The sequence below is a fragment of the Thamnophis elegans genome, chromosome Z (assembly GCF_009769535.1).
Source record: "Thamnophis elegans isolate rThaEle1 chromosome Z, rThaEle1.pri, whole genome shotgun sequence".
NCBI lineage: Eukaryota > Metazoa > Chordata > Lepidosauria > Squamata > Colubridae > Thamnophis > Thamnophis elegans.
The window spans coordinates 100839758-100865894 of NC_045558.1; the positions used below are offsets into that span (position 1 = coordinate 100839758).

Below are 26137 nucleotides of genomic sequence, written 5' to 3' on the forward strand. Positions count from 1 at the left end.
AGTTAACAATAGTCCTTGTTCCCCTTCTCTTCCTCCTGTTCTTTTCCACATTCCTTGTCCGTAAACAGTTAATTAAATTTAGCAGCATTATAGGAACATCAGTAGGCAGTAGGTGACCTTATAAATGAATATTGTGGTGTTAGTCAAGCTGATGAATGGAAGGGAAGAAAAATAAAGGAGGGGAAGGAGAGAAAGGGAAGAGAAGAGTGAGGTGGGAAGACAAATTTCCTGTTGCCATGGTACTCCATGCAGGATTTGGTTGCTTGTATTACTGTCAGATCCAGATTCCCTAATGGAAGTAAAGTGAGATAGAGATAGACTGAGAGACAGATTCTATTATCTTCCCATCTTTCTCTCCCTCCCTCCCTTTCCCTCTTTCTGGCCTGAAACAGGATGTTTCCATTTCAAGCATTAGCAAATAAGGCTGTTGACTGAGCTCTTAGCATGTTTGTGTATGTGGATGTGGATGTGGATCTGCAGAGATTTAAAATCCTATGCATATAATAGTAGTCAGGGAGGGAAAGGAGAGGGGGGAAGTGCCAGCAGCTGCTCATATTGTGGTGACGTCTGCTCCATCACCAGTCAGGGAGGGAAGATATAAGGGACAGCAAAAAAAAGAGGGTGGGAGACAATGAGAAACTCCTGCAAATTATAAAAGGAGGCAGGATATTCAGCAAATGTGACACTGTTCTCTGGGGACATTCATTTTACAGATTGACTGGCTCCTTCTTCGCTTCTCATGGCTTTATTCCTCTACTTTCTGATCATCTCGACATTTCCATCAAACACATCAGGAGTTCTCAAGAGGGCTTTTCCATGGTTGAAATGATTTCAACTGGATGACACAGGTATTTTCTCCACCTTTTGCTAAACCATGGAGACTTGTCGTCTTGGACTTCTTCTTTGGTGCTTCTATCTCAAACTCTTACAGGCAGCTGAAATCTTCCAACAACAACAGCAATCAGCTCCACTCAAAGCCAGGACACCAAAAACGAAGGAGTGGATGCCTTCATCTTCATCTTTTTTGGTCTCATCTTTCACTTGGGTGCCTACCCTTAATTTGAATAAGGCTGAACCTGAGGGATCGGAGCCAGCAATGGCCTTCCTGTACTCTGGAGATGCCCTGAGCCTCTCACAAGCCAACTGTACCCAGAGATTTGAAATGAGGGCTTTAGTGAAGGACTCTCGCCCTCCACCAGCCTTACATTCCTATCTACGCAGTGCTACTGACACCTTGACCCATGCAACCAATTTCCTCAATATGGTCTTTCAGACTAATGACATTCGGGAATCCAGTGTGAAAGAGGATGTAGAATGGTACCATGCCTTGGTGAGAAGTGTTATAGAAGGGGATTCTCAAGTTTACCGAGCCATATTGACTTTTGATGCTCATCCTTTGTCTTCCAAGCCCCAGTTGATACTTCAAGCCACGAAGGGGAATAATGAGATCTTACTTCAAGATCTTTCTGCCTTTTCAGAGAATCTAAGGAATCTAACTTGGGAAAATGAGTGGTACAATTTCTTTAGGTTACAACGGACTCCACCGCTTTATAAGAGAATTCTCAGCAATGACCTTAAGACGCTAGACACCCCCAAATGGAGCCAAGGGGATAGTTATGTGATGGATCAGGGCTATATCAAATGGTCTCCACCTTTCCTGGAATGTGAAGATGGAAAATTCTTGCCCACCTGGATGGTTACACTCTCCTCTTCGTTCTATGGCCTCAAACCCGACCTCAATCCAGAATTCAAGTGAGTGGAAGAGGATAGTGATAAGGGGTGAGATTTTGATCCAAACCACATAGGATACAGGAGATCCACCACTGGTTCTTCTCAAATTAGAATAATATAAACAGTTGTTAGGGAACTGGGGAGAGAAGAAGCTAGATGGAGAATGAGGAGATAAAAAGTTATCCAATACCTTTCTCAGTAGGACTGAAATTTGCTATTATCATCATGCATAGAAACTAAATACATTCATCACTATTTATTGCTAAAACGCATGTTCTATTGAGAAGCTCATCAGGATTTGCAAACAGCTGCTTACAAATATATTGCAAAGTTTAAAAAAATTAAACTCTATCTCAGAACCTACTATTAAAAGTAAGAATAGCAATAATAACATTAACATATATTTATCTAAGCATGTCTAAAGTACTTTGTTTACATGGTTAAATAACGATTGCTTGCCCTTTGGCTGGAATAGTTTAGGATAATCTCTAAAATAGAAAGGTTATTTTCAATTTTTCTAAGGGAGAAGTTGAGCTATGATGCCTTAATACCCAGTTGCAGTAACGAGTTGTACTTAAATATAATAAGAAAACATTGAGTGTACATTCAAAGGCAACTTTTAATTTATCAATATTCTGAGATAAATTCCTAACAAATGCTATCTTAATGTCTGGAATCTCAATCTATCCATCACACACTGATTACGAGGCTGGCCTGGAAGGAAGAGAAAATATCTATTCAGTTTTAGCATGTATTCTTTATTTTAAAGAATATCAAAAATTATACTGATATTAAATTTTGATATTAAATAAGTATGCTATTAAGTACTTTACAAGCTGGGGTCTTAATAACACCGTAGAACATAGCTGAAAAAAACAGAAGTCCTATCTAGAAGAAGACTGAATGGAAGAGAAATGGAATGGGTTGTAGTATACATCAGAAAAGATTTCAGAGGCTACTTATATCATTTCCTACCCACACACAAGGTACTATTATACATACATTTCTATTTACTTATATTCTATTGATAATTTGCAATTAACAAAGGGGAAAACATTTTCAGTATTTATATCACTTTCTTTACTGCTTACCTAGAAGAGATTTTAGGAGTAATAAGAAAAATTCTTTTTCACAAGTCTACTTTGTTATTACTTTATTATTCTTTACAAACCTGATCTCCTTAAATTCATAAATCTATAGATAAATCTATTTGCACACGGTTAATTTAATCCCATAGTTTACCAAACAACTACTTGACTGGATTTGAACTAAGGTAAGTTCACACAATAAACTTAAGTGATGTCTAGCATAGCTTGATTCACCAAAAGCAATTCTTTTTGATTATATATGGGGGAGGTCAAACTTAAAATGTCCCAAGTCCACAATCTCAATAGTAAATATCTTAAAAACCACCAATTCAGTTTGGGATTATAAGGGGCTGTCAAGGGATAGTAAAGATGATGTGCTGAGGAAACACACCCTATTGTCTACAGCATGTGCTACCTTTTAAGAAGAGTTTTTGTACAGATTAAGAAATTGATTCAGAATTAAAGGGGATATTCCAAAGCTACTTTAGGTTAAAAAATATGTGTTATATCTTTCACATAAATAAGAACTAAATTTCTTCTGATTCTGCCAATCTGCTGGAAACAGTCCAGAAAGGTTATTTAGAAGTCTAAGCAGATCTTATTTTGAAGGGTTGATTTTCATTACAGAATGCTACCATGGCCCATCTGATATAATCTCACAGCCTGTAGAACAGCATGAATGTCCCTACTTTGCAACTGATCCACTCAAGTCTACAATCACAATCTTAAGGGTTAGATATAGTTTAATTCTGGCACCAATCTTGCACTAACAACTAACAAACAGCTGCCAGTAGTTCAGCAAAGATAACTGCTAATGTCTTCTGTAAATATCTATTAAAAATAGTTTTCAGCTGGACACTTTAAATAATTGCAAATGGCTTGAATTACATCCATTTATTAATTTCTCCTAATATCCCAAAGTAGCTGCTTTTCAGATACTGTGGGGAAAACAGGTGTTGATTCCACTGAAGTGGCCTATGGTTGTTCTGAAGGAGAAACTACATTTGGATGAAAAATATTCTACGGTAGTGGCCAAAATTGTGGAAACCTTTTGGGAAAAGTATGCAGTATTTTTATGGTTCGATGGCTAATAACACTACTTTTTTTAAATCAGTACCATAAAATTATATATCAATGGAAAGATGTTTTAATTGAGAATGTAATGCAACAAAGTTTGTTCAATTATTCTATGAAAATTTATAGCCAGATAGAACAGCAATAAAACCCAGTTAATAGAAGCAATCATTCAATCTTGGTTTCACATTCTAACAGCTGCAGAACTAAAAGACTTGGTTCACTCTATGGGAAGACATTGTAAGGCCCTAATTCATGCTAAAGGTTACCCAACTAAATATTAACTGACAGAGTGATAATTTTTGTATATAACATTTTTGTATGGTGATAATTTTTGTATATTTTGTTTTTTCTATGTGTTTCACTTTCCTTCTTTATTACTGCTATTCTAATATCAAACCCTTCATAAACATTATTGCTTTACATTCTTGATTAAATTATCTTGCCATTGATGTGTAATTTTATGGTACTACTACAAAAGAAAGTGGTGTTATTAGCCATCAAACCTCAAAAATACTGTACACATTTCCTAAAAGGTTTCCACAATTTTGGCCACTACTATACATTCAGATCACATTGTCATGGTGAACTGCAGTTTATTCAATTAACTTTATTTTGTAGATCCAGAAAACATTCTGAATCATAGTGGCTGGATTAGGACAATGTAATCGTATCTGTACAATTCTACAAGATTTGGGCTGTAAAATCCATATGATCAATAGACAACACCAGAGACATTCAACATGTATGATACTTTGCTGTTTTCTAACATTCATGTGAATTTTTGCAACCCCCCAAGATATTAAAAAGCTGTATATGCTCCTTCTTATCAAATAATTCAAAACAGATAAGCTTATTAAAAGTACCATAGAATTTTTTTGGGAAAAGCTTGTTGTTCGTATGTGTATACTTCATTCTACCTATCATCATCTAGCTGTCTGTCTGTCTGTCTGTCTGTCTGTCTGTCTGTCTGTCTGTCTGTCTGTCTGTCTGTCTATCTATCTATCTATCTATCTATCGATCTATCGATCTATCATCTATCTCTGAAATACTGACTACTTAAATGTGACATATTAATTCATGTTGTAGGTTGCCTTATCATGTTTTTCAGATCCATGAGTCCCATAATCGTGATTTGTAGCTGTGACTCCTTTAGACTAGTTAATCTAATCATACTACGGCATGCCACATTCAAGGATAATAGATGGTTAAGCAGATATTATTCTTCCAGGAAAACAGAGAAGCTGAGCTATTATTTTCAATGAAATGTATGTAATCAGGTCTTGTTTTGAGAAACAGGGTCAGGAGAAAGTGTATTAACTCTCTGCCATCCTGCTCATGCTGAGCCTTTACAGACCGTGTTGTTTGTTCAATAAATAAATTGGGAAGTGCATAACTGCAATGACAGGAAATAAGGTGCTAGTGGGATGATTAATTTGGTCATCTATGGCAGTGGTCTCCAACCTTGGCAACTTTAAGACCTGTGGACTTCAACTCCCAGAGTTCTCTGGGAGTTGAAGTCCACAGGTCTTAAAGTTGCCAAGGTTGGAGACCACTGATCTATGGGATGATCAGCAGGTTAATCCTAGATTTAAAACAAGCATGAGTTAATATGTTAGACCTACTGCATTCTGGTGGTCATGTATGTAATTTACAAATTAGGAAAGGGTTGAAAAAATATCTACAAATGATACCAGCCCTGACCATCCCATGCCAAAAATAGGCAAATGCTAAAAAACTATTTCTTCTCTCACTTATCCCATGAATTTAAGAGTCCAGTAAAGCAGCAGATGGTGGGGAGACTATTTGGGAAATGATATTTTTTTTAAGATTCTTTATTCAGGATTGATCTTATAGTAACAAAATGAGGAGAGAGAATAAGGAAGGCAAACATCTCAGGAAATGGTATTCTGGATTTTATTTCTATCATTTCTCCTATGAGAAGGATTCCTGCTTTTCAAAAAAATGTTACTTTATTTTAAAATGTATTTTTAGTTTAAGATTATTGATGCAATCCTAATCAGTTTTGATAGGATTTGTATTTGGAAAGACAGGATGTAACAAAGCAACAATAATGCTACTAATAATGGAGTCATTATGAATTGTCTTCAGAAAAACATATTGGCTGCATTTTTATACATTTACCTATTGATAACAACTACGATTTATACAGTTACTCTAATGCAATTACATAGGTTTACATAACACAGCAAACCAGAGACATATGTCATGGACTGATCTATACAACATGCTGTGGGCTAAAATCTGTTTGCTCATTTTATGATTCAAAGGGGAGAATTTGTATTTCATATTGAATTACAAATTAAATGCAGGTAGGTCTTGGTGTACCATAATAATTCAATCTGAAATTGTTGTCACTAAGTGACACAGTCATAAAGGATGAAGTCACATGACTGCTTTTCTTAGTAAGGACTTTTTACATGACTCTGACTTTTGAATTCCTGCCAGCTTCCCCACTGACTTTGCTTGTGGGAAGCCAGCAGGGGGAAGTTGACAATTGCAATCATTTAACTGTGGCTTGCTGTGACATCATGTTTGTGAACTGCATGCTAAGCATCTTGATCACAATCACTTGACCGTGGGGATGCCACAATGGCCAGAACTTATTCAATGCTGTTGTAAATTTAAATAGTTGCTGAATGAGTGATCATAATCCAAGGACCCTCTGCAATGCATGTTAGCATAATTTGAATAAATTGAGTCTCTATAGTTAGATTGAAATTCATTACAACATATGATTTCCCCCCTCCCATATTGAATGAACTATAATTTTGGTAGCACAAATAAACATATCTTTATAGCCAGGGTGCTATGTAGGGTCAATGTGGTTTGCTAAGTTTTAACTTACATGTTTATTAAATTATGGCTATTATATCTTCAGGAATGAGACAGAGGCTCGTGTCGGGTAACTCTGTAACCAATTTATTTTAACACAACTTGTAACAGTAACAGGTAACAACCAGGCAGGGTGCTGGTTTAACAATGTAGCAACAGAAGGATGATCTGTGTAGAGAGAGAGGCAGAGAAGCAGCTCCAGCTGGACTGGAGTGTTCGTCTGCTCTGGTGCTGAACAACTGACAGTTTGAACGAGTCTGCCTTTTATAGTTCCTCAGACTCGCCCGGCAACTGACAGGCGCGTCTGATTGGCTAAGACACTATACAACAATGGCCATCTTTGTTGATGACTTTGGGAGGGTAACAGTTAAAAAAATAATGTAAACAATTAAATAAAACTACAAATAAAATAAAGTAGCCTAACAAACATCCGGATGCAGGTTATAAGAACTAAGAAACAGACATACCCATAGCATCAGGATCCAGGCTTGATGAAAAAACCAGATCTTCAAAAATGGGTGAAAAGCCAGCAGGAACAGGGCAAATCTGACCTTTTGGAATCATGTCTCATAGTTGTATGACAGAAAAGGCTCTTTCCTGAGTCCCACCAGAGATGGGATTCAGAGCACGTCTCTTCTGCTAAATCTAATAGGAAAGGTAAATCCAACTGGGGAGCGTGTCAGACCTGGAAGCCATCTTTTACCTTTGGGACCTCAGGCCTGCCACGTTTTCTACATTTCTGGGACTTCAGGCCTGCCACATTTTCTACTTATACAGAGTGTGGGTGATATATAGTCAAAATAACATTCCTTCTCAGAAAGTCAAGACCATCTTGCCCTGCAGCTGCGATGAGGTGACTGGGAGGTATCTCCAATTTCTGATGGTGCTGGATTGGATCATGTGATGGACTTATGCGTGCTGGGCAGGGACTTAAACTTTCTTTTGGGCAGGGAAAACCTGGAAACTTTCAGATTCAGGTTTTCCCAGAGGTGCCAAAATGACATCTCTAATAAAATGGAACTTTGAGGAAACTCAAGCCTGGGAGTCTTCTTTCATTGGAGTATTACTTGGAACCCTGACAGAGAGAGGTTTCCAGAAATAAGTTAATTTCAGATCATGAACAGCTTTAAAGTAATTACCAGCACCCTGTGTTGTACCCGGAAGCTTTCTAATAACCAGTGCAGTTCATGGAAAAAAATATCTCTTGTGCTGAGTAACAGATGCTTATGATTGCCCACACCACCACATTTTACTCCAGCTAAAACTTCCAAATCCTCTTCAAGGGCAGCCCTTCTGTAGAGCATGTAGCAGTAATTCAAACAAGAGGTGAGTAGGGCATGAGTGACTTTGAGCAGTGCCATCCAGTGCAGGAAAGGCACAATTGATACGCTGTCACCTGCCCTTCAACCAATATTTGTGATCCCAGAAGAACCCCAAATTGTGTACATGGTCTGTTGGGAGCAGTGCAATCCCATCCAAAACAACAGATGGAAAGTCCCCAGAATCAGGAGGTCTTAAAAGCCAAAACCACTTGATCATACTAGGATTGAACTGAAGTCTCTTGTTCCCCTTCCAGACTTCCGTGAGCATCTAGACACCAAGCCAGGATTCTACAGCATCACTCAGACACCACCTGTTAGAGATACATAAATAGGTTGAAGAGATACATAAATAGGTATCATCAACCTACTGATGAAATCTCACTTCATACTAACAGATGACTTCACCCAGCAGTTATATGTACATGTTAAAAAGGAGAGGAGGGAGCCTGGTCTCTGTAGCACCACAAATAATAGGGATAATGGTGTGGACATCTCCTCTGCTATCCACTACAGTGTGTCAACCTTAATGTAGGGCTCCGTATATTGTATTGAAGCAATCATTGTAGTTTTTAAGTAATAATTCATGGCTTAATGTAGTATATGGTGGCACAGTGGCTAGAATACAGTATTGAAGGCAAACTTCCCACAGCTTGGAGTTTGATCCTGATAGGGCTCAAGGTTGACTTAGCCTTCCATCCTTCTGAGGTTAGTAAAATGAGGGCCCAGATTGTTGGGAGCACTATGCTGACACTGTAAACTTCCCAGAGTGAAGAAATCACTGTGGGTAGTATATAAATATATACATTATTACTATTGTTATATGAACCCAGCCAATTATGATTTATGAACAATCCATAGTTAAATCATTGCTTGATATGAAATGTGATCCCAATCATAGACTTACCATAGATCATTTAATATACAAATTGGCCTTTGATGAGTTGCTGCTTTTTGAGATCATACAAGTTCATACAAATAACAGAACCAATTTGATTGAATATAAAATAATTGTCAAGACTCACAACAGCTTATTAAATCATCATTCAGGGTATACAAATTGCAGGGTTAATCTGTTAGAAAAACACATTATAACTTCACAACATACGAACCCATTAAACATCTTTGCATGATGCAAAAGGCCAGTGTGAAAGAATGCACTTACTATATTGTAGTGCCATTCTACTTTCTGTGGCTAGTTGCTCTTTAACTAAGAGTATCTTGTACTTTTGTGCTTTTACGTTCTGCTTTGCAGAAGATCTTATTCTTGTGTATCACTAAAGCTGCTGTACCCTGATATGATGCAAAGAAAGAATCTAAAGATAGGGAGAGAGCAAGGAAGGAAGCCAAGTTGCTAATATTGTCAACTTTTTCTGTGTCATAGTGGTTTTTTTCTCTAAAGAGTTGGAGCATGCTTACTTGGTGATCATGGGAATAACTGATGCAAATCCCAAATTACATAATCCAAGGGCTAGTGAAGCACCATTCCAAATTCTGTGTGTTAACTTCACTTTTCTAATTTAAAGCAGCAGGGTATTAAAGATGTACTGAATATATTTAGGGTCAATTCCATACTTCCCCATTCAGTAAATGTTTCAATCCCTTCTCTTTGTCTTCTCATATTTCTGCTACCTCCTCAGATAGGATATTATTTTGCTCATACACATGGATTGTTCATCAGAGCAATTCTTAATACATTTCAGCCAATGGCAATGTCATCTGCAGTGATTATATGGTTCCATATAATCAAGTATTAGAATTGTTGAATTTCTTCTTTCCCGATACATGCTAAAACCATCACCTTATCTGTTCCAGAGGGGTCATGAGGCTGGATGTTAAAATCCAAAATGTTGATATAAACCAGTGTGCCACTAACGGAGGATGGTTTGCAAACACACATCAGTGTGATCTCAACAGCACCCAGGTAAGGAGAGCTTTGGGGCTCTGCTCCCAGCTATACTATCATGTCAGACTGTGAACTGGAGGGTCTTCCCTATTATTGTGCCAATCCTCTGGAACCATTTTTCCATATATATATATATATATATATATATATATATATATATATATATATATATATATATACATATGGTGATGGAAAAAGTGTGTCTTCCAGATGTTACTGAACTACCCATTCCAGTTGCCCCAGGCAATGGCCATAAGATTGAGGGATGCCCAGTTTCATTTTAGCAGCATCTGTAGGACAGATGTTCCCCATCCCGTCTAATGTTCTTATTTAGAATTGTGTTGTAATAGAGATATGTATACTTTGAAAATAATTAAGAAAAAGGACTTTGAATTCCACATGTACACAAGACCATCACTTAACTGCTGGGCTTATATAGTGTATTGTTGCTGTTGCTGTTGCTGTTGTGGTTGTTGTTTTACAGGTAGTTATGGACATATGATGGTAATTGAGCCTAGCAATTACAGTCATAAGTCGTGATGATCATAAAGCAGGTCATCATGTGACTGTGGGATGTTGCAAACTTCCATAAATGCGGGGTGGTTGTTGAGCAATCAAAATACATTCCTATGATTGATGGGGTTTTACACTGTAATACAAGGTTGTAAGTAGCTTTTAGGCTAAATGGAGGGTCCAATTTAATGTTGAAGCATCTTAACTTGAGGAATATTTATATCTTTTTGTCTCTATCTATTCATGTGTACTATATATATACAACAAAGAAAACGGTGCAAGAAACAAAAAAACAGAATGAAAAATGTAAAGAAAAGTTATGATTTGCAATCTTTTTTTGCAATCTTTTTTTCAACAGATAGTTATAAATTTATAATCCTTCCTCCCTCTTAGATACTACACAAATCCTTTCAGCCTCTTACTTAATCTACATCTTCCTAAATCTTCAAGCCACAAATCACCATGTCATTTCTTTCTTCTTTCAACAAAAAATCTATACTACATAAGGTTTCCAGTCTTTCACAAAAAAATTTGTTGTGTTTTTTTCCCTCTGACTATACAGGTCAACTTTGCCATTTGTAAGAACTATGACATTTTCATAATCCATTCCTCCACTGTGGAGATTTCATTATTTTTCCATGGGCTTATGTGGTGCTTTCAAGAAGGAAGAATGATTTTTGGGCTTTCCTTCAACTCACTAAAAACAAACCCATCTTACAGAGACCATGACTGTTCCTACCCTCTTAGTTTACATCCTATAATATTTGAAACACTACACAGCTGGCTGCTATTTATTAAGTAGCCATGCCACTTCTCAAGTTTCGAAGGGAGTTTGAAAAAAATTGTAGTTGCTTTAAGAAATTCACTCATTAAGGTTAATCTGACTCTTAATAATTTAAACTATATGAATGTAATGATCAAATATGTAGAGTAGCCATCAAGAAGGTGCTTTCTTCAGAGTAGACAGGAGAGAATTAACTGAATTCATTAAAAAAAAGCAGAACAGTGTCTTAGTCCAGTCCATCTTAGTAACTTTAACGTGAGTCTTATGAAATCCACTTATGCTGGGTGGGGAATTCTGGGAGTCAGAAGTCCACACATCTTAAAAATTGCTGAAGTTGCACAACACTGCCTTACCTAAGGAATGTTTCTTGTCAAATTAACCCTAATTTTACATCTATAAAAGTGTTATATTTAGAGAAGTATAACTCCTTGCTGGTTCAGTAAATGCTGCCATCAAGAGAATTTGGGATTTCTGCACCATGGTTTACTTTACCTACAAGAAGGGCTTCTGCACCTCCCAAACACTGGAAAGAATGTATTTGTATTTATTAGTTTGTCAAACATGCACAAGATAGCAGATATAAATATAAACATAGACATGAACGAAAGAAATGAATACAAATAAATCGGGACATTAGGACAGGAATGGTAGGCACGCTGGTGCGTTTATGTACGCCCCATTTACAGACCTCTTAGGAATAGGGTTAAGATCCATGGTAGACAGTTTAAGGTTGAAGCTGTGGGGGTTTGAGGATGTTACAATGGAGTCAGGTAGAGCATTCCAGGCATTGACCACTTTGTTGCCAAAGTCATATTTTCTGCAATCGAGTTTGGAGTAGTTTACCTTGAGTTTGTATCAATTGTTTGCCCTTGTATTACTGAGGTTGAAGCTGAAGAAGTCATTTACAGGTAAGACGTTGTAGCTGACAATTTTGTGTACTATACTTATGTCAGACTGTAGGCAGTATAGTTCCAGATTGTCCAAGCCCAAAATTTCAAGTCTGGTGGCATAGGGAATTCTATTATGAATATTTGGAAAACAGCTGGCTCAGTTCAGCCATAGTTCTTTAATCTAAAACTGGAGGGGGAATGAGACCAATTTTTAGGACCAAATCCAAAACATGAATCCCAAACAACAAATCAGAAAATGAGGAAGGAGGTAGTGAGAAGGAAGAGACACCAAGGCATATAATAGGAGATTCAGGAATCAAACACAGGTTTGGTCATTAAGGGCTTCAGATGCTTATAAACTACTGCTCAATATGTGAGGGGGAACAAACAGGGAGAACATGAGATCCTAGTACGTGAATACAAGTATGATATTGTAGCTACTACTGAAATGTGGTGGGTTGGAATCCATGATTAGAACATACTGCTAAAAGGATATAAATTGTTCAAATTTATAAAAATGTATAAAATGAAACAATAAAAGAGGGAGAGGAGTTGTCTTTATGTAAAGAAGTAATAGATCTCTATAGAGAGAAATGGGTGGAAGTTTGTCCAAGGGAGATTCAACATAGAATCTCAACACAGCGCTCTATCACTGAAAAGATTTTTAAGAAAAGATTGGACAGTATAAGGACTTCTGCCTTGGGGGTTGGACTAGAAGACCTCCAAGGTTGTTTCTAGCCCTGTGAATCTATTATTCTGTGATTATTTACTTCGTCCAATTTGTCTGCTGAAGAAGAGAAAAATAGTAGAATTCTGATTACATTAAACTATCAGTATGCATTGCATATAATTTTCTTCCTGTAAAATCATTGGAAAAAAGAAAACTCTTGACCCAATATGGACTGTGGCTTAATATGTTTTCTGGTCCTTTAAGTATTCAGTATGTATTTAGTAGTAATGTTAGCTTTCCTTTTGGCTGTAGTTGCTTCTCAAGGGATTAGTATACTCAGCAGCATTAGTGATCCATTTAGGTTTTAGGAAAAGGGGATTTGGTCATCCAACATTTGGTTAGCGTAATGCTTAAATATTCAGCCATGGATGTCCAGAGAAGGAGGAGGGAATCGTGTTGAGCCAGCTGGAGAAATGAAGTAAATGAAGAGTGCTTTACACAAAACTCAAGGCACTTGCTCCTAATTTAATCCAATAAAATGAGATCAAATAAAGTACAGGGGAAGGGATAGAATCTCCATCTTGATCTTTTAAACATGCCACAGAGAAAAGACATAAGAAGGCATTTCAGAAGTCACGAGGGTTACCTTACTGTTTTGATTCTAACAGTCTCAGAATTTATTTTTATTGTGCAGAGCAAAATACCTCAATTCTAGGCACAAAATCATCAACTAATTCTAGATTCCTCTCAAAACTCATGTGTGTTATAAAGGTAGGCTGGTGTGATGAATATATATATATATTGAGGATACTATGGGAATGTGTGTGTGTGTGTGTGTGTGTATTCTATTTTAAATTGAGAATCTCTTGATTAAACTCTGTTTCCACTCCCACTGAAATATTGATGTACAAAATGGCTACTTACTATCACTAAAATGAAAAACAAAACAAAAACTGTCACCCCAAAAAAGAGAAAGAAGTATACTATTTTTCATGAACTAGCACATAAAAAGTGTACAGTTTGTGCCGGTAAGTCTGTGCGTGCACATCTCAGTAGTACAATATACTTTCCCACAGCATCGAATGCAAACAAATCATTAATCATTAATGCATTGTAATATCCGCTGACCAAATGCTAACAAGTTGGCAGTCAGGATCAAGATTCTTTACTACTCTCCTCACTGATATTTCTTTGCCACTATATTGGATTTAAATTGAAGAATCCTTCTAACTGAGGCCAACTCTTTGACACGCTCTGATAGTTTTTGAAAAAGGAGAGTATCTTCACAGGATGAAGTTCTATTTTTGCTAAGAATATTTGCAATATAGACAAGAAGACAACTTGGTACCAAGAGTGATGCAGTCTTTGGCCACAAGAGCATAACACACTTTCCTGTATCAATGATGAATTTGTTATGCAAACAGTGGGGTCACTGGGGTGACAACCAGAAAATCTGATTGTTACCAGTGGACATGCTGGTTAGGGTTTGTTACAATGGGCATGCTTGTTGTTGGTGTGAGGTTTGTCGGAACATCTATGTAGAATGTTGAAAGAAATCTAGAGGTTGAAATGTGCTCCAGGCAGGAGTTGGTGTTGAACACAAGGATAGAGTGGACACCATGAAGAAGTGCCAAGAAGGAGAATGCAGTCTACTCATTGTGTGGGGATGAACCTTTAAGCTGAATGATGTTTTGGGGTGGACATTGTCATCTTGGTCTGGCAGCAAAGAAGATACAATTTTTAAATTCTCAGTGGACTAGTAGAAGCTATTGGGGCTGATAATTGGAATGTGCTCTGGCAAGAAAGTAGTTGGTTGATTGTGTATCTCTCTGGCTGACTGGTTGGCAGGTTAGATTCTGGGCTAGGGGCAGCAGTGGGTGACAGGGGAGAGAAAAGGGAATGGCACCTAGTTTCTGATGGGCAGGGAAAGATTTGGTGGGAAACATGAGTTGGTTCACATCACAGAAGATAAACTTGATGCCTGAAACCAATTTTACCTTAAGTCACCAGTATTCACTTACAATGCCATGTTGTCAGATCCTCTGTGCCCCAGTCTCTGGATGCTGTTACTTAATGCCAGGTTGGTCTGTAACAAAGCAATCCTTATATATAATCTAATTCTGGATAAAATGGACAGCCTAGTGGTATAATTGAGAATTGATGCCAAAGGAGGGTATTTCATTCTCAGGGGTGTGCCCACCTGAGTTTTAAATGTAGCATCAATAATGAGCCTACAAAAAGTGGGGGCAGGTGGGATAGCCATTGTTATCTGAGAAGACTTAAAAGCCTTCAGAGGCCATGTGCTGCAATTAAGTGGATGTGGTATCCTCTGGCTGAAGTTGAGCTTTAGGGATCATTTAGATTTATGTTCCAATATTGGCTTCCCTGTTACAGAGCAACATTCTTGCCTTAATTACTAGAAGGTGGCTTTGGGATCTCCAAGGCCAATAGCGCATGGAGATTTGTGGCATTAAGTCTGGAGCAGTTCAGGAATTCAAAGTCACGTACTTCCCCAATTCATTGGCTGTAAAATTCAACCATTTTTGCAATAAGAAAGGTGATGTAGCCATAGCACATATATACCACTCCATAGTGCTTTACAGTACTCTCTAGACAGTTTACAAATGTCAGCACATTGTCCCCAACAATCTGGGTTCTCATTTTACTGATCTCGAAGGGTGGAAGGCTGAGTCAACCTTGAATCACTCAGGATCAAACTCCTGCCTATGGGCAGAGTTAGCCTGCAAATCCGCATTCTAATCACTGCGCCACCACAGTTAATGAAGTCTTGCTAACACTCTTCTGGTGCATGTGCTCCAGTCATTAAAGCTTCCTAAAGAAAGTATTGGAAATTCTGTAGTCCCAGATTGATGACTCTTGACACAGTTAATGTGATAATGTGGTGCTGGAACCCATAAGGAAATTTGACTGGATTATTGACTGACTAGCTTGAACATGTTGTGGAAATAAGACATATGAGAATGATTTCCTTCTACATTGGTTATTATCAGGGCCGAAATCTTACTCAAAGTCAAACAGGACATTCCTCAGTCACTTTCCTTGAAAAGAATAATTTTGGTTCAGTATCTGATTCTTCACCTCTTGCTGATACTCTTCACCATAATGACTCAATGCGCCAATGTACATTATTTCACCAAGGCTCTCTGTCAGAGCTACCTCTTCACATTCTTTTAAGCTCGTGCTTAAAGTTATCACTGATAATATTTAGACACTTTGTCCTCTGCCAATCTTTTTTGTTATTGTGAGTCTTTTCCAATGACTTTTGACTTCACATTACTTGTTTAAAATATTTAAGTTGTGGGTTTTTTAATAAGGTTTTCAGAGAGCAGCCAGGTCCTTGAGAAAGCTGTAAATATATTTCCTTGGAGTCTCTCCATTCAAAGGCAGACTTTGCTATGTGCAATACTATTACTGAATCATAATTTGTATAACTTCTCACAGCATATTATGACAAAAGTTTTCAAACTTTTGGTAAATAGGCTACTAAAACTATCAATTAAAAATTCTATGAATACCTTGATTGCAGTAGAGTTAAAGTTTTTTAAGCAGTGGCTAAAGAAGGAAGGAGGGAGGAGGGAGGGAGGGAGGGAGGAAGGAAGGAAGGAAGGAAGGAAGGAAGGAAGGACACATTTATCCCTAATCTCTCATGAAATCCAATCAAATTTTCCAGAAACCAAAGATTATGCAGAACACAGCTTCAAAAACTTCCCCTTATGATGCCAGAAAATTTTTTTTGGCAGCGGGAGGGATTCTGAGATTATAAATGAACAAGGAACAAGATTGGAAGAATATCAGCCAGGAGAACATAACCATTCAAACTATGAGCATTTTATAGAGCTTGTCTCTAATAAATTTACTTTCAGAGAGTCTGAAGGGGAGAAAGTGATTTTACAAGTGTGCATTTCTCTTTTCAGTGTATCCCACAGGAAAACCATGGATTTATCCTTGGAAAATATAGTTGTCTTTGCAAACCAGGTTACTATGGAGGACAGAGAACTGCCGCTTCCCATCTTTCTTCAATCAGTAAAGGCTGGACTGGTAAATAGAGACAAGTACAGCTTTTTGTAGTAATATAACAATTTGAGATACTGTTATAAGTTGTATAGGCCTAAATATATAGCATTTTGGAAAAATAAAATATTAATGTCTACCTAAGGTGACCACAATGTGAACAATTCTGTAGAAATGGCAGAATATAGAGAGGAAATGCGGTCCTAGTAAATAAAAATAAATATGTAGTTATACCAATTACATATACTTAGGAATTTTCCTGGAAAAAATGAATTTGGAAAGAACTTTAAGGGGAAAGGGATTGGTTTATTGTTTATGAGAGATATTTTGGAAAATATCTTGAGGTAAACAAAAATAATGAAAAAAACAGATATAGTAGTTTCCCAAATCCCAAATGTCATGAAAATGGGTATTTATTCTGAAATCCCTGTTTGATTAGAACTTAAAAATACAAGTTAGCTGCTCCAAAATCACTATTGTCCTTAGCAGCTAAGCTAATGACTTTCTAATATCTCTAAATGTTGAGATTTTAATATATAGATTACTCTGAGATTATATACCATATTGTAATTAGCAATTCTATGGGCCTTTTTTCACTGTTTCTCAGTCAATTTCCTATAATTACCTTATAGCAGTAGACTTATAGCAGTAGACTTATATACCGCTTCATAGGGCTTTCAGCCCTCTCTAAGCGGTTTACAGAGAGTCAGCATATTGCCCCCAACAATCCGGGTCCTCATTTTACCCACCTCAGAAGAATGGAAGGCTGAGTCAACCTTGAGCCGGTGAGATTTGAACCGCTGAACTGCTGATCTAGCAGTAGCCTGCAGTGCTGCATTTAACCACTGCGCCACCTCGGCTCTTATTTTCAGAGGTGGGATTCACCTGGTTTACAGTAGTTCAGAAGAACAAGGTGTTACCTTTTTGCGCAGTTCAGTGAACTGGTTGATCCCACCACTGGCTCGACCTACCCCACCCTGCCCTGCTCCTCCCAGGCGCTCCTTATCTCATCTCGCCCGTCTTGGCCAGTGCCTAGAGCCACGAGCACATCATACCTGCTGCTGCTCTCTGGCTCCCTTGCTCGCTTGTTTGCCTCAACCATGAAGCCCTGCAGGCCCACCCGCTTGCCTGCCATCGCTGTGGCCTACCATGTAGAGCCCGCAGTCCAGCTCTCTGCTTTCTATTGCTCCTCCTCATTCGCCTAGACTAGACTCGCCCAGCTGCCTTGGCCTGCTCCTTCCTGCTGTAGCAGCAGAAGCCTTGAGGCAGAAGTAAGTGTGGTGGGCGCCTCCTTGGGGAAGTGGGGCTGAGAACGGTGCTCATTTCCAAAGCCTCCCATTTCTCTCGGCCTCCCCCTCTACCGCTTCTATCAGCTTGCACCTCCTACTGCTTCTCTTGGCTTCCATTTCCTACCTCCGCCTTCTATTGCCTTTGTTGGTGCTTCGGTCGCTTAGGGAGACACTGGTCTGCCATGACTGCTGCTGCCACAGCTACTGCTCCTGTGGCTGCTGCCTCATGACCTGCCTTCTCACCCAACCTGGCATCTGCCCAAGCAACTGAGGTGCATGCAGCACCAACAAGGGCCAGAAGAAGTACCTGCAAGACCCAGCAAGGGATGAGGCGCCATAGTGCTTCCAAGATGTGTGACCTGCTCTTCAGGCTCAGAGCAGTAAGCTGTTTCTTTCTGCCGCAGTGCCTCCTGAATGCAGCTTACAGCTCCAAGTCCTAAGAGCAGATTGTACATCTCCTTGAGCGAGGCACCAACAAAGGATGGAAGTAGCTGCCTGCCATTTCCTGCTGCAGTCTTCTGGCAGCAAGAGACCCCGCAAGAGATGAGGCAGCCCAGAATTAAATTGAAACTCTTACAGGATTGCAATGAAAGAGGAGGATTCGGACTGCCCAACTGGGAAAGATACTATTAAATGGCAGCATTAACATGAGTAAAAAATTGGACAGGACTTAAAAATAGAAGCGTTGGAAGGACATGGTATGCAAATGGGGTGACATGCTTTCCTATGGGATGAAAAACATAAAGCTCACCAGTACTTCCAGAGGCTCCATTTAAGATGAGCTCTACTCGATGTGTGGTTAAGGCTTAAACAACAAAACTACATGAAAACCCCAAATTGGTTATCGACGTTGAAGATGTTCATGCATCCAAATTTTATTAATTTAGGGAAAGTAATGACTTATACGGAGATACTAAACAAAAAAGGTGAACTAAAATCTAGAAGAGAATTATATGAGGAAGGAATAGAACTGGAATGGTGGGCTTACTTACAAGTCCAATCTCGATACGTAAAAGACAAAAAAGAATGGGGTATTAAGAAAGAACCCATAGAATTAGACAAAATTTTACTAGGTGAAGGGGAGAAAATGATTAAAAAACTATCAATATCTATTGGATTATACAATGGTAGATCAGGTAAAGGACACCATGTTAGCATGGAGTAGGAACTTTGGTTACAACATAAATTTGGACAATTGGCAAGACTTATGGAAAAGAAACAGAAAGTTAACTTTAGCCACCTCCTATAAGGAAAACTTATACAAGATGTTCTACAGGTAGCACATCCCACCCACAAGATTAGCTAAAATTAACAAAAAACTATCGTCATGATGTTGGAAATGTAATGCCGCACTAGGGACCTTCTACCATACATGATGGAAGTGCACGAAAGCCAGGGTTTTTTGGCACCAGATAAAAAAGTATTTGGAAGAGATGCTAAATCAAAGGATGGAATTGAGGCCAAAATTATTTCTACTAGGAACCACAAAAGAAAAATATGGCAAAGGTGGACTATATTTAATGCTACATATTTTAATGGTGGCAAGACTACTTTTTGCACAAAAATGGAAAAATAAAGAGAGTCTCTCTGAACAAGAAATAATAAATAAGATACTGACATGCACAGAAATGGACAGACTGACTCTAGAGAGCAAAGACAAAGGTGAGACAGAATATCACGAAATCTGGGACAAATGGTACTGATGGTTAGAAATGAGAGGAAAAGGCAGGGCAGAAAAACACAGACAAGTTAAGAATTGGAAAATATGGTATCAAGAATGTGTGATAGGTAGAAATTGGATATGTATTTGTATGATTAGTAATTATATAAAAGAAAGGATCAACAGACAGGTAATCTGACTGACTGCATGCGTAATGGATATAAAATGAAATTGTTGTAAGATCTAATCACTATATGGAAACATTTATGCCAGAAATGTCACACTATGTCAGGGGGGCAAGGGGAGGGGTCAGTCAGCGCTTCGCTTGCCCACTAAGGCTCCGGCGACTGTCGCTTTGGTCCACCTGTACTGCCCCAACTTGCCATGAGTGATGTCAAGTTGGCTACACCCACTCAGTCACATGACACTCCCACCCAGCAACGCCTACCCAACTGAAGAACCAGTTGTTAAATTACTTGAATCCCACCATTGCTTAATTTCCTATTCTATCTTCAATGGTCATTGGAAGATACACTATATTGCCAAAAGTATTCGCTCACCCATCCAAATAATCAGAATCAGGTGTTCCAATCACTTCCATGGCCACAGGTGTATAAAATCAAGTACCTAGGCATGCAGACTGTTTTGACAAACATTTGTGAAAGAATGGGTCGCTCTCAGGAGCTCAGTGAATTCCAGCGTGGAACTGTGATAGGATGCCACCTGTGCAACAAATCCAGTCATGAAATTTCCTCGCTCCTAAATATTTGACAGTCAACTATCAGCTGTATTAAAAGAATGTGGAAGTGTTTGGGAACGACAGCAACTCAGCCACGAAGTGGTAGGCCATGTAAACTGATGGAGCAGGGTCAGCGGATGCTGAGACGCATAGTGTGAAGAGGCCGCCAACCTTCTGCAGAGTCAATTGCTACAGACCTCCAAACTTCATGTGGCCTTCAGATTAACTCAAGAACAGTGCGCGGAGAACTTCATGGAATGGGTTTCCATGGCCGAGCAACTGCATCCAAGCCATACATCACCAAGTGCAATGCAAAGTGTCGGATACAGTGGTGTAAAGCACGCTGCCACTGGACTCTAGAGCAGTGGAGACACGTTCTCTGGAGTGATGAATCGCGCTTCTCCATCTGGCAATCTGATGGACGGGTCTGAGTTTGGCGGTTGCCAGGAGAACGGTACTTGTCTGATTGCATTGTGCCAAGTGTAAAGTTTGGTGGAGGGGGGATTAGCTGGGCTTGGCCCCTTAGTTGCAGTGAAAGGAACTCTGAATGCTTCAGCATACCAAGACATTTTGGACAATTCCACGCTCCCAACTTTGTGGGAACAGTTTGGAGATGGCCCCTTCGTCTTCCAACATGATTGTGCACCAGTGCACAAAGCAAGGTCCATAAAGACATGGATGACAGAGTCTGGTGTGGATGAATTTGACTGGCCTGCACAGAGTCCTGACCTCAACCCAATAGACCACCTTTGGGATGAATTAGAGTGGAGACTAAGAGCCAAGCCTTCTCATCCAACATCAGTGTGTGACCTCACAAATGCGCTTCTGGAAGAATTGTCAACAATTCCCATAAACACACTCTTAAACCTTGTGGACAGCCTTCCCAGAAGAGTTGAAGCTGTTACAGCTGCAAAGGGTGGACCGACATCATATTGAACCCTATGGATTAGGAATGGGATGTCACTTACAGTAAATTCATATGCGAGTAAAGGCAGGTGAGCGAATACTTTTGGCAATATAGTGTACGTCCAATCTGTTATTAAATATATGTTCAGCAATCTTTCAAAAGACCAGTACATCTGACAACCAGTGATGTGCGGTGAGTTTTATGGCTGGTGAGGCAGTCCTCTCCCCCGACACCCCACTGACTAAAGCACTTTCTTTTGCCTGCCTGTGCTCATGACAGCCCGTTTGAGCTCTGCTGCGAGCACAGGCGGGCAAAAGAAAGTCTCTTTCGCCCACCTGAGCTGGCGGGCTGCCATGGACACAGGAGGGCGAAAGAAAGTCTCTTTTGCCTGCCTGAGCTGGCGGGCTGCCTCGGACACAGGCAGGCGAAAGAACGTGATTTTTGCCCACCTGAGCTGGCGGGCTGCTGTGGACACAGGCGGGTGAAAGAAAGTCTCTTTTGCTCACCTGTGCTGGCGGGCTGCCGCGGGCACAGACAGGCAAAAGAAAGAAAGCGCCGCAGGCTGGACTGAAGCTGGAGGCGATGCCCCTCCGGCCAGGTAAGGCGGGCTGCCCTCCCTGCCTCTCCTACCCCCTTTCCTCTCTTCACTCAAACAAACTCTCAAACAAACACACACACACACACACAGAGAGACAAAGTTGCACCAGGAGGATTAAGTTTGAATTCCTTCCCCTCCCTCCGACCCACACGTACTTTTTCCAGCTGTTTCAGAGAGATTTCAACTCTGCTCTTGCCTGCCATCATGAAAAGAAAAAAAATATAAAAGGAAAAAGGCAAGAGCTGAGGTCAGGCTGGGCTAGTTGCTGCCAGAGTCGCTTAACTGTTTAAAAAAGCCTCTAAAAAACGCCCTCTACAGGAGGAGGCAGGAGACCGACGTGCCTCATCTACGTCAGGAATTTTTCGGCTTTTAACTCTTGCTTAACTCTGCTCAAGTGATCATACAGTCAGAGTAGATGAGACATGTCATTCTCCTGCCTCCTCCTGTAGAGGGCACTTTTTAGAGGCTTTTTTAAACAGTTAAGCACTAAGCAGAGTCATCCACTGTGACTCTGGCAGCAACTAGCTCAGCCTTTTTCCTTTTACATTTTTTTTCTTTTCATGATGACAATGGTGAGGCTCTGCCTCCCCTGCCTCCCCTGACTGCACGTCCCTGCTGACAATATAGAAAAGGCTGCCAGTTAATTTAAAGTGGGAAAAATGTGTCTCTGGTTCAGTCCCAAATGAGCACACTACAGATTTTCTGCTTCTTCTGCTAATACATTCATTTGGGATAAAACCAGAGTAATATTTCTTTCAAAATTTTAATGGAAATAGCAATTTTATCTCTCAAGTTCAATGTGGCATACAGATTCTCAACTTACAACCATTGTTTAATGATCATTCAAAGTTACAACACCACTGAGAAATTGGCTTATGACCAATTTTGGCTTATGACATTTTCCACAGTCATGTAATCAAAATTCAGACTCTTGGCAATTGGCATATATTTATGACAGTTACAGCATCTCAGGGTTATGTGACACTTTTTGTGACCTTCCGACATGCAAAGGGAGTAGGGAAAGCAGATTCATTTTACAACTGTGTTACTAACTTAATAACTGCAATGATCCACTTAACAACTCTGCCAGAAAGGTTGCAAATGGGACAAAACTCACTTGACAACCATCTCACGCAGCAACAGAACCTTTGGGCCCAATTGTGTTCATAAACTGAGGATTACCTGTCGTCCAACAGAGGAGGTGTTGCCAACTATAATTATTTTCCAATTTGGGATATTTAAGAATTGGGTGAATGAAAACTTGCACATTTGGCCAGATTCTAGGTGCTGAATTAGAACTGTCATGCAGTTTTCTTTGTTCAGTTTATTTCTAACATATTCCTGACTTGAACATTGATCATGTTTGAGGGATCAAGGTCTACAAAAAATTATCCAGTGTTGCTGAATGTCACTACAAAGAGTATAAACTGAGTATTTGGTCCATTTTTTTGCACTTTCAAGGACAGGTTTTGGGATGAGCGTGGGAAATCCTTAAAAGACAAAACTTCAGGCCCAAAATATATGAATGGGATTTGGCCACTTTGCCATTGGATTTGGGCAATGTCGGAATTACTGGGGGACAATATGAATAGTATAGATTGCCTCTACTTGCTTTAAAAACTAAACAGTGTATGATATGGTTCTCTCCAGATAGGAATAGGAATATACAATAGGAATATACAATAGGAATATGGTAGTATACTCCATATCCTGCATATGGATGGTAGAGATTAATGAGAGTTTATCTTAATTTGTTTTGCTAAAAGATTTCCAAAATTCCATACATTTCTCTAAAACCAGGACAAGGAAGTATGTTTTTTCTTTTAAACTTAGAATGTAAAAAAATAAAAATAATATTTAAGGATGCATTAAGTTTTTGTATACGTATGTTTTGAACTGGACACCATTATATCTAAATGTAGATGTCTGCTCAAAACTTTTCAAATGTTATTCCTTCTCCTTAAATATGAATATAGAGGACCATTCAGGATGGTGATCAGTAATAGTTATCAACTATTATAACACATTGTTTTTCTACTCTTTTTCCCACTCTAAGGACAAAGTGCTTCCCAGTATGGAGCAGTGAATTCTGGGAATTTGCTGCAATGCCATCCCTGTCAGGAAGGATGCACCCCCTGTATTGATGGCAAACCATGTCTGATCCAGGAAGACTGGTCTCTACGGGCTATTGTTCTTGCTTTCCAAGCCTTCTGTATGCTGACAGTTTTCTTCAACATGTTAATTTCTTACCATTATAGGAAGAGCAAGGTACGGGCCACGGTGAGCAGTAGAACACAAACTGGGTTTATAAAATGGTTGCCCTGCTCTCTTACTTGCCATTACTTTTTGCAATAGTTGAAAATTTGCACTACTTTACAACCACCAACCTTGCTTTCAAAGCACCATCATTTCACATTCATTTCTCTTTTCCCAGAGGATTCGGGCTTCAGGAGTTATTCTTCTGGAGACAATACTCTTTGGCTCACTCCTGCTCTATTTTCCTGTGAGTATCTGAATTGGACCCAAAGGGGTTTAGTTATCAGGTACATGGATAGTAATGGGCCATCAAGAAAAAAGAATATGGCTTAGTTTACCATCTCAGTGTGAGTTACTCAGGGGTGGGCTTCAAAATTTTTAGCAAGGGGTTCTCTGCCCGGTTGCTGGGTGGATGTGCCCATGGTGGGTGTGTCCTAATCGGTCTTCTGAACCATGGGGGGGGGGTTGCCCGACCCAGGCTCCAGAGGCTTTCCTTGAGTCTCTGGGAGGGTGAAAACGGCCTCCCCAGGCTCCAAAGATCCTCTGGACACCAGAAACATTTCCGGCTTTCCCAAACTGTATGCCCGTTTTCGCCCTCCGCAAGCCTCTGCGGGTACCCTGCACCTACCTGCATCCAAAACAAGCTGCGTGGGGGCAGGGCGGCAGCCAGGATTTGGGGGTTCTCTGAACTGCACAGAATCTTAGTTAGAAGATTGCAAACCCCTAGCAACCCAGTCGTGGTTTACTATTGGGAAAGAAAACTAGTTTTCAGTGCCTTGGCTCACGGGAAGGAGAATGGAAAAGGTTGCACTGTCAACATACTGCTGTCCAAAGGAAGATATGAATTGTATGTTGGGCCAGCTGAGGCAAAAATGCGTGCTTGAAATGGCAGCCTCTGAGAGTAGAGGAAGAGTTTGATGAGAGACAAAGGGAAGCCCCATAACATTAGGCAGCATTTTGGAGCAGTCTGAAAAAAGATTGGGGAAACTACTTCACTTCTCAAACTATCTTTTTAGCATAGAGATGCAGGGTTGAGTGCCAGTTGGGTGTAATTGCTAAGGCAGTGAACTTGAAATTGGGAGATCATGAGTTCTAGTTCTGCCTTAGACATAAAGCCTACTGAGTGAACTTGTACCAACAAACAGTCTTAGCCCTAGGATGCAAATAATGGCAACCCCTTCGGAAAAATCTTGCAAGGAAAAGTGAAGGGACTAGTCCAGGAGGAAACAATGACTTGAATCACACACACACACACCCAAAAAAGTGGTGTAGGACCATGAAATATGCAAATATAGGCTGATGACTATAAACTATTAAAAATACAAATATTCATAAATGTTACATTTAGGGGGGAAAAGAGGCTAATTAGAATAATCTGCTTTGTGTGATAACCCTGAGACATCTGATTAATCAACAGCTCAAGGACAGAAAGCTAATTTGTGAGGCTTGATTCATATTTTGCTTTAGTTTATAGTTCAGTGCAAACACAAAGAACTGAATTTATTTAATCAATCATGGTCAATTAACCTAGCATATTGTAGCAAACCTAGCAGTTTGATTCAGACCCAAGACTACATTTAAGTTTTCCTTCCCTTTCTTTCCCCAATTCAACGCCCTTCTGAGAAAAGAAAGGTCCTACCCATCACTATGTTTGCCTTTCCTTCTCCTACAGGTCTTTATCTTGTACTTCAAGCCAAGTATCTTCCGCTGCATTGTCCTGCGATGGGTGCGCATGCTGGGTTTTGCCATTGTTTATGGAACAATCACTCTTAAACTGTATAGGTGAGACTTTTGCATGAAGTTGGGTGAAATAAAGGGATTGAAC

General features: G+C 39.5%; 1 protein-coding gene across 1 annotated transcript in view; it reads left to right on the top strand.

The window, feature by feature from the left end:
- The first annotated feature begins 874 nt into the window (after positions 1-874).
- The window catches only part of GPR179 (G protein-coupled receptor 179), a 48163-nt gene continuing 22900 nt past the window's right edge, over positions 875-26137 (top strand). Inside the window, exons 1-6 of the mRNA XM_032235935.1 lie at positions 875-1752; positions 9884-9992; positions 16767-16890; positions 24113-24324; positions 24491-24559; positions 25985-26094. Coding sequence (XP_032091826.1) covers positions 875-1752; positions 9884-9992; positions 16767-16890; positions 24113-24324; positions 24491-24559; positions 25985-26094 — 1502 coding nt within the window. The remainder of the gene's footprint in view (positions 1753-9883; positions 9993-16766; positions 16891-24112; positions 24325-24490; positions 24560-25984; positions 26095-26137) is intronic.